Source organism: Grammomys surdaster, unplaced genomic scaffold, assembly GCF_004785775.1.
Source record: "Grammomys surdaster isolate TR1022 unplaced genomic scaffold, NIH_TR_1.0 126059, whole genome shotgun sequence".
In the NCBI taxonomy this organism is placed as follows: Eukaryota; Metazoa; Chordata; class Mammalia; order Rodentia; family Muridae; genus Grammomys; species Grammomys surdaster.
The window spans coordinates 7,015,014-7,024,782 of NW_021620869.1; the positions used below are offsets into that span (position 1 = coordinate 7,015,014).

The 9,769-nt window shown below is 47.6% G+C and overlaps 1 protein-coding gene across 1 annotated transcript in view; it reads left to right on the forward strand.

Moving 5' to 3' along the window:
- The first annotated feature begins 262 nt into the window (after positions 1-262).
- Positions 263-9,769, forward strand: part of Hjurp (Holliday junction recognition protein) — a 13,827-nt gene continuing 4,320 nt past the window's right edge. The window contains exons 1-7 of the mRNA XM_028755359.1: positions 263-379; positions 454-520; positions 2,620-2,675; positions 4,925-4,976; positions 6,597-6,700; positions 7,503-7,595; positions 8,865-8,943. Coding sequence (XP_028611192.1) covers positions 284-379; positions 454-520; positions 2,620-2,675; positions 4,925-4,976; positions 6,597-6,700; positions 7,503-7,595; positions 8,865-8,943 — 547 coding nt within the window. The 5' untranslated portion in view covers positions 263-283. The remainder of the gene's footprint in view (positions 380-453; positions 521-2,619; positions 2,676-4,924; positions 4,977-6,596; positions 6,701-7,502; positions 7,596-8,864; positions 8,944-9,769) is intronic.

Sequence of the window (9,769 nt, forward strand, 5' to 3'; positions counted from 1 at the left end):
GATCCAGGAAGGAGCCTTGATAGGCAACTCGCCCAGACGCCTCTAGGGGGCGATGGAGTGCCGTAGGAAATAATGCGCATGTTCCACCTGCTCCGGCGGCCCCCCTCTCCCCCTCCCTCTCCGGTTTCTGCCGGAAGTGCTCCCTGAGAGAGGCGGCCGGAAACTCGGGCTGGATCCGTTGCGTGAATACTTTTGAAAGGCCCTATCGGCGCGCTGGGCGCCACGTTTGATTTGTGAGCGAACCTGGGCTAGTGCTGAGCCCGGGCAGTGAGCCACGCACGCCATGGAGTCTATGGATCCGCAGTATCTCCGGCTGCATCAGCATCTCAAAGAAAGCCGTAGCCGCTTCCAGACCTTAATGCAGCGGCTGATAGCAAAGGTAGGCTGGGACGGCTGAGGCGAAGGGAGGGGATCCAGCGCCCTGGCGTCTGACCCGGCTCTCCTTCCCCGCAGTACAACCAGCCCTTTGAGGACGACCCGTTGGTGCAGATGGCCACGCTGACCTACCAGACGCCCTACGGTACGGAGCCATCTCTTTCTGTTGGCAGTGTGCTAGATCAGTGGGGTCTAGAATTTGCAATGCAGCGCTTGTTGCCCTCGCAACAAGCGACCTTGAATCCATGAATTGCTGCTTTCCAATTCATTTCTCTGAAAGACATGCCTGGAGACACAAGAGCAGCCTGATTTTTAAAATACCTGGCGTGGAAGTCCGAGCTAATTGATTAGCGGTACAGTGTCTCTGTGTTTAACATCACCGGAGTGCCTGCCAGGCTATTGGAACAGCGCCCAGGACTGCTCCGCTCTCATAGGCTATGCTCTGTAAACTTGGACCCATCTGTTTCGTACAGTTCCATTATCTGACTCCTCTGAAGTCATTTTATTTAAGGTTGTGAACTGCCTTAAACCTACCTCATGGATTCTCTAACTGGAGTATGTTTGTATTTGATATCATTTCCTTCCCTAAGACTCATCCCTGATGTTTGTCTTCATTTATTGATAAAATCTGATTTCGGATCACAGTCTGCCAAGGGTCCATAGGACCCGCTCTTTGACAAGGGCAGGCCACCCTTTGTCTTTTTGACTGTTCAAGGCACATGTTGAGTAAGCGTTTTACATAGGCAGAAACTGAAATAATGCTGCAATGGGTTGCTTTTCTCTAAATAGGATCGGGACACAGTAATATAGGAATCCTTAAGCGTGCCATCTGTCTCTTGGTGTTTTCTCTTGGCTTCTCTGTGTTCTTGCAGCTGTTCATGAAAGGGTAGGCAGTGTCTGGAGTATTTTGGACAGCCCATCTATCTTGAATGACGGCGCATTTTGTCAGTGAAACCCTGATATCAGTTGTATGAGAACAGTGAGGTGTCTGAATAGTTTGAGACCATATAGATTGGCATATAATAGCTCTCTCTAAGATTTGGTACACAGGTACCTAGGGCTGCAGTTGTCAATCAGTATATCTGTGTCCTAGCAAGTTCACCACGAATCTCTCATCCTGTTACTTATTTTGAGAGACAGTTTTTGGCATGGCCTTACCTAACATGCTACTGACCTTCCCTGTGCCATGGAATGAAATCCTAATTTAAAGTCCAAACTGAAGCAGAGAGCTAACTACAGAGAACGAATCATTTGCTTGGACTGACAGTTCACCTGTGCCTACACTTAGGAGTTTTATAGAGTTCAGTTTCAAATATGCCACATAAGCACTTTTTTAAAAAAAAATGCAATTAAATGTAGACTCCCACAAAGGGGGCCACTCAGCCAGAGTAGCAAAGCCTTGATTTGACTTAGCCATATAGTCAGGCATTACTCTCTCCTGGAAAGGCTATGTCCTACAGTGGTCAGCGCAGGCAGACCTCCAGAATTCACATGCTGTTTCCACTGCATGAGCCGAGAGCCCGGGCTAGTCATCTGAACTTTCCTCTTTGCATATCTGTCTGTACAGTGGACACGGTAAGTCTCTGTCCCGTGGGCTTTTAGAAGGGTATAGAAGTTACATGCAGACAGGTTGTGAATATGAAATGGTGTGTTCTTGCTAAAGTCTGGAGCTTCTATTATAATAAAATAATCTCAAATCTCCAAACCCACCATTTTTTGTAAGTAACTTGTATTTTCCTGGGAGATTTAGAAGGACTGAGTATATCGCACAGGTTCTGCTAGCTGGGGAATGACAGGGCTGATACACTCAAGCTCCAGGATTCTCTGTATACGGGCTTCTCTGTACTGTGCTTCTAGATTACCTTAGGAAAGCACTGTGACTCCCAGGATGAGGTCAAATGTATGTGTCACTGCCCTCTAACACCCCCCCCCCCCCCCGCAAATCTACAGCTTGAGAATAGTACGTGTTTGGAATATGAGCTGTCCTGAACCCTTCAGGTCCGTCGTGGAATTGGGTAAACTGCTGCCTTCTGGGTAGGAGGGATTGCCACTAATAACAAGTTTGTCCAACCTTGGTTTTTTAAAAACTTTCTCCTTCACAGAGCTGACCAACAGCACTGTAAAGTCTGGATTGCTCTTAATGCATGCCTTTTGTGTCGTTTGGTTTGGTTTCCCATCAAAGCATTTTAAACAGAAACTGAGCATTTCAGATTGCTTCTTCAGTTGTCACCTTTGTTTCTTAAGGATTGAGAATTTGGGGAGGAAAGCTGATAAAGAAAGGAGACGAGGAACAAATGCAGGTATTTACCATCAAGCTTGCTGCCTTAATGCTTTACTGTGGGGTGTGACTGAACACCAGTGTGGGAGAGCCTGTAGGCCAGGGTGCTCCGAGAGCTGCAGGAGACCAGCTGTAGACTTCCTCCTCTGCCTTCCCCTCCTGTTTGAAGATACACTGAGAAGTGTTTCTTCCATCTCCTGGCTCTTGCATACTCTTCCTCCATCATAGTCCACAGGGCCCTAACAACAAGCTTGTGTGTACAGATGCTGGACCAGCTTGGGGACCTGCAGGGTGTGTCCTAGAGACAACTGGGAGCTCTTTTTTTCCGGTCCTTACCAAAAAAGCCCAAATCTCATTTCCCTGAGAAAAAACAATGCCTCTTTTCTTCCTCTGTAACCAGGAAGGAGAAACAGGAGGAAGAGGAGGAGGGGGGGATAGAGTAAAGAACTGCATGGCCTCCTGCCTTTCTGTACCTCTAGAATGAGGGTCTCCAGGTACCAGGGCTTTATGGCTAGTAAGTACAGCTGATGTTGTTTTCCTGGTTGGCACCAACACAGTTTGCCTTCCTGCTGTGAGACTTGTGTGGCCTTTTGTCCTGGTGATTTGTGAAAGGCTGTCTGGTCTAATGGAATCTCAGGCAACCGTGGTTCCTGGGGAAACCCGTTGCCCAGAAGGGAACATCAAGATTAAGTTACACAGCATTAATAGCAGTTCTGGGGTTAAGCTTGCCTGGTTGATTATTATAGCCATAGGAGGGCAGAACACTTAGGTTAGCCTGACCTTTGTGTGGTCACTCGTACCATCTCAGTTTCTATCTGGAAACCCACCTCATGCCCCTTTCGAAGGAGCTCTCGTCTTCATCAGCTATTATGTAATGTAGTTGCCCTTTGGTTTTTTTTTGAGACAGGATCTCACACTGTCACCCAGACTAACCTGGAACTTGATATGTAGCCCAGGCTGGCCTCAAACTCTCACCAGTCTCGCTTCATCTTCCTGGAGTGCTAGAATTATATCCATGTTTTATAGTTGTCTTTTCTTTAAAAGCTGCTCATCAGTTCCAAGGCATTTGGCCCTGGCACCTTCCTCTGTTCTTCTTTGTGAAGACGTTAAGTACTTGAGGATGTGCCAGTCGTATGTTTATACTGCTGTTCAGCTCTGTCATGAGGGAAGCCACCAGACACGTGAAAGTGAGCACACCTGGTATATTCCATGGATTGATGGGTGAAGCCCTTTGCATGGACCTCAAGGAGCAGCCTGTCCCAGTCCTTGTGACATCCTCATTCAAGGCCACAGGATGCATTGTCTTTACATTACACATACAGTGACCCCCTTCTTTAACAGCATAGTGTTAAAATGGTAGTCCTGGTAGCAAGAATATTTATGTAAAGTTTTTGTTTAAAATGTAGGAGACCTTTTGCTTGGGGTCTGTAGAGCAAAATGGTAGAGCTTTTCTGAAGACTAGAAAAGTAGGCATGTATAGCCTGTAGTTACAGCTGGGGACCCCACAGTATTACTGGCGTTTATTATTAGTGATTTCTCCTCTCCCCCCAAGACAAAGTGTTTATGCTGGTCCCAATATGCCACTCTGAGGACTGTGGGAGGCAGTGAGTTAGGGTGGACTGTCCATTGCACCATGCTGGTTTGTTGTGGGCTCTCTTTGTAGGTACCAAACAAGCAGTATGGGGTCTCTGAGGATGGGGTGCTTCCATGAATGTCAAAAGTTCTGCCCTTCAGACACTGGAAACCACAGAACTTAAGCTGAGAACTTTGAGGTCTCAACTTGTGTGGTGTCCAGGAGGCAGGATCAGTTCAGTGCTGCTGGGCCACCTCAGGTCCCTGGGACCGTAGAGCTAGCACGTGAAAGGACATTGCTCACCGTGCTGACTTCTAAAATCATAGGCAGCCTTTTATCTTGGGTGCCAGCACTTCATTAAAAAGCACCTAATGGAGCCTAGTGAGCACAGTGAGACAGTGCAGGCTAGCTCCACCCGGCAGGAGCTGCAGCAGCCACTGTGTGGCCGTAAACATACAATGCATCAATGCATATAGATCCCAGGTCATCCCGGTGAGTTCCTGATTACTGCTGCAGTGTCTCTGTGACCAATGGTGCTCTCTACTACTTTCTGGGAATCTTGAGGCCCTTTATTAAGTGTGTACAGGAAGATAAAAGCTTTCTATTCTCTGCAAGGATTGTGAATGTCTTGATATACAGTGGCTAGAAATGTGCTGTTACTTAATCAAGCTTATGTTTCTTGATTTGCATGCCCCAAGGGCCCTTTTGTGAAGATGATTGACAGATTAAATGGGCAAGCGCCAGAAGGCGGTGAGTATTGATAACCCTGCACACAAGTCTTGGGAGCCAGTGAGTGTCGCTTTGTTAGAAGGAGAGGGTAGGGACAGGGCTGGCTTGTCTCCACTGCGCAGCAGTGTACACACGAGGGTTCCTCACTGCTTATCTAGATGGCTAAGCAGTAGTTTTAAAAACATAAGTTACATAAAGTGCCTCGGTATGTCCTCCTAGGTCCTTGGAAGATGGGGAGCCATGTCTTGCCCAGTGGTGTCAACATTTAGTGACTCTTAGGATTTGCCCTTAAGGATGGTGTGAGCACCAGCTCCTATAGAAAGGAACACCCTATCCCCACCCCCAACAAACACACACACACACACACGCACACACACACCTTTGTAGCCAGTGTCTGTCTTGTCTTCTCTCCCTTCTACAAGGCTCCTAGGATGTGTTCTTCCTATCTCCCCAGCTCCTTCCATCCAGTCCCTTTGCAGTCAGATTACAGAAAGGTGCTCCCCCTTGCCGGCATTGGTTTGCTGCTGCCCAGCTAGTCCTCACATGGTTTATCCTGGCTGCAGAGTTCATCCTTAGAACTTTACTCTGGAGCACACGTTTAATCCACGCACCCTCAAGGCAAAGGCAGGTAGAGCTCTGAGAGTTCAAGGACAGCTAGGTCTACATAGTAAGTTCCAAGCCAGCTAAAGCTACATGGTTGTGAGTCTGTATGGGAGCGGGGGGGTGGGGTGGCGGTGGACACAGACTATTTTTTTTCCCCAAGTGAAAGCAAAGAGACAGTGGTGATGGCTGCTTGTAGGGTTTCCTCATTCTCTGGTATTAATCCAGATCCTAGCTCCACGAACAATTTAGATGCAAAGTCTCCCCCACTGCTTAAAGCTACTCAAAATGGCTCCTTCATTGCTGCCTTGGATGTTGGGGTCATGAGTACCCAGGTGTGTTTCAGTGAGTGGTGAGTTAAAGGCTCAGTCCCTCAGCCTGCCTAGTCACATTTCACTGTCCAAGGTTCTAGGCTCCTGGCAATCATGGGCACAAGGTAAACATTTTCTTTTAAATAAGATTTCTTTTATTTAAATTATGTGTATGAGGTATCAGTTTCCCTGGAACTAGAGTTACAGGTTGTGAGCCACCCATTATGAGTGCTGTGAACTGAGCTCACGCTGGTCCTCTTGAAGGACAGCGTCTTAGGGTTTCCAGAGATGTGAAGAGACACCATGACCTAGGAAACTCTTAGGGCAACATTTAATTAGGGCTAGCTTACAAGTTCAAAGGTTTGGTCTATTATCATCATGGCAGGAAGCATGGCAGCATGCAGGCAAGGATAGCACTAGAGGAATTGAGAGTTCTACATCTTTATCCAAAGGAAGTCAGGAATAGACTGTCTCTTACACACAGGGTAGAGCTTCAAAGCCCACCATAACAGTGACACACTTCCTCCAACAAGGCCACACCTTCTAATAGTGTCACTCCCTGGGCCAAGCATATTGAAACCACCACAGGAAATAAGCAGTCTTAACCCCTAAACCGTCTTCCTGACTCCAGAGGAACACTTTTGAACCAACAGGGATCTTGACCGTAGGTAGCCATATCTCAAGTGAGAACCAAAAGTACCTATGAGACTGAAATTTTCTCTGCTTCTAGATTCAGAGAGCAGCAGTGTGAATGCAAGCTTAGAGGGGGAGGAGGACTGGCCGTCTTGCAGCTTGACGAAGAGAGAAGTTTCTGGTGATACTGAGCAGCATCAGGTACAGCTGCAGCTGCCGGAGGGCATGTCCTCCAAGATGTCTTCCAGGACTCTGTGCCATAGCTCTGGTCACCCATTCAGACGCCAGTGTTCCTCTCATACTGGTGGCTGGGCAGAGCAGTTCAGGAGGGTATCCACTGCATGCCATCCTCCTTGACTGACACTGATGTTGTGGGTGGGATTACCAGCCAGCCTTAAGGAAGTGCTTCCAGGTCAGCATTTAAAACTTTGAGTGCTCAAGAGGTCACTAACCTAAATGCTGGGTATGCCTGTGTCTCATGTCCCTGGTGTCCCCAGGGCTGGAGTCATCTGCCTTCTTGTACCATTTGATTCTCACCTCCCTGGCTGGTCGGTTGTAGGTGACAGCCCTAGTGGAGCTAACTCACTAGAGCCCTTTCCTAGCCCTGTGCATTGGCTGTCAGAAAGGGAGGTTGGAACCCTCCTGATATCAGGAGAGAGTGGGAGAGCCAGGGTCCCTAGAGCCCCTGAGCAGGAACACTCTTCCTGTCTTCTCAGTTAGCAGCCAAGGTATTCAGATAGTCTCCAGCCTCCCTCCTTTCTTTCTAATAAAGCTGTCACAAACGTCTCCAGGTTGCATGTTCTCAGTCATTTTACCTTCTCTGAATCCTGGGTAAATGCCCTGCCATCAGATGCTGGGTCTGTGGAAGTTCAGAGAAGCCATACCACAGCAAATGTGGAGAAGTGACTTGAAGTATTCACACATTTATGAGATTTCAGATTGCTCCAGTATTCACAAGGCTCGGGCATTCCGACTGTATATTCTGACTTCTCTTTCTGATCAGCCTACAGTGCCTGGAAACACCTTGAAAACTGATTTAAGAAGGAAGTACTTGACCCAGGTGGATATACTGCTTCAAGATGCAGAGTATTTTAAGGTAATCTATGTGTGTATGCTGGTTAGACTTAACCAGACATTAACAACAAATTGGGGCGTAGTTGTCAGGATTCAGTGTGCTGTCCTCAGAGCCTGTGAAGGGATCTGAGTATTTCCTTGCTTTCCATATGCTCTCAGACTTTTTCTTCTCTTCAGTGAGTACCCCAGGGACCTAGACAGCATCAGGGAAATTTGGGAAATGGGAGTCATGCTGGGGTGCCTTGTCCCCTGTCCTGGGATAGCACAGATCCAGTGTTGCCATGGACTGCAAGGGCAGTGACAACTCTTAGCTACACAGTTGAAGAATTAGCCCCCACCTTCCCTGGTGAGGCCACCTCTTTGATCCCCAGCCTGCTGCTCCTGGTCTGAGGTGAGTGAAAGGGGGCCAGAAGGAAGGCTGCAGGGAATAGTCTCTCTCCCAGCACAGGCTCTGCCACACTGCAGTGCCTCCTCAGCTTGTTCCTTCTACAGCCCAGGACCACCTGCCATGGGATGCCGCCCACAGTGGGCTGGGCCATCCTTGGTCAGTTAGTAATCAAGACAGTCCTTCACAGACATGCCAACAAACCACCTGATAAAGACTCACTCAGTTGAGATTCTCGTCAGGTGACTATGGGCTTTGTCAAGTTGACAGCTAATGTTAACTAGGGCAGATGGAGTTGGAGGTTTCCCTGAAGATGTCACCTCTAGTGATCCAAGTTCTGTCAGCATCTTTCATAATACAAAGGACATCCTAATATCCTAATGACAAATGTTGGAGGAGTAGTGTCAGGTAACAAGCACTTTCCCCCCTCGTGGTGGCTGCAAGTTCACATGAAGTTGATACTGTTATGTGGCCAGCTGAAGCCTGTGTTTGGAGATCCCTTGATTACTGTCCTAGTAGTACATTCTTTTTCACCTAGAGCAGCAGGTGATATACTTGTAGGTGTTATGTGATCAAAGGAAAAGGTTGGAATTGGGCCCAATTGTCTGGCCTCTGCCCCCCATCTCCATGGCCTATGGCCATTCTGACTAATCCAGATGTAATGGTCGAAGAAAGCCACCAATGGCTGGGCCAGGAGTAGCTGCCACAAAGGTGTCTGTGGGCAGAGTTCTCGGTTGTTTTGAACCACCTGTTCCCTCTGTAGCTTAAAGACTAACCAGCCACGTTATGGTGCACACTTGTTTTGAAGTGGGAATAACTGACGTTATCCAAGGACAGTGTATTTTGTAGAGAGAGCCCAGATCCATAAACACAAGATGTTAACATCTAAAACTCTTCTGATTTCAGAACGCAGAGAAGGGAGGTGGCCAAACCACAGTCATGACTTGGGTTCCTCCCGTGACCTCAGCTGTCACACCAGCCCCTGGTGAGTATGAGGGAGAATTTGACATGAACTGTGTCTTTCATGTTTGGAGACTTGGGGCTCTTGGCACCACCTATGGTGGGTGTTCCACATGGGTATGTGTCTCGGCAACAAACTGTCAGCGACAAGTGCATGTCCTAGAAACAATAAAGACTGCTCTGATACAGTCTCATTGTAGCCCAGGCTATCCTGCAGATTTTCTTGATGAGTTGGGTTTCCCTCTGGAGTCATGATACAAGCTGCTGGATAGATCTTTGTCCTCACCAGTATGGACATTTTAAATCTAGCAGCACGGGAGTGAGCAGAAGCCAGCTATCTGCCTTGTGCATCACAGGTAGCATTCACTGTTGCTTTTTCACTGACTCTCCCTGGCACACATGTATGTACACAGGCAGTATAGATTTATTTGGGTCATGTATGTAACCAAGTATATGTCTCTAAGTGCCTCACATGTACTTTCCAAGTACTGGTTGATTCTCTGTGATTATAACAAGTTTAGAATGTGCTAGAAACTTCTCATTGGCATGATACAATTCTGCCAACTGACCCACGACGCCCTTTGTGGCCACTTTTGTATTAGATCCACTGTGTCAGCTGTCTCAAGTGCTCCATTTGGGGCTTTTCCTGTTTCTGTAGATTGGATTTTATTTTTTGAGGTCTATGAAGTACTCATGTAATGCAGAAGTCGTAGCTGTACCATGCATATAGGTACTGCCTTCCTGGCCATCCCTCTAGAGGTCAGGAGTTTGAGGTTATTTATGGCTTTTTTTTCTCTCTGTGTGTGTGTGTGTGTGTGTGTGTGTGTGTGTGTGTGTGTGTGTGTGTGTGT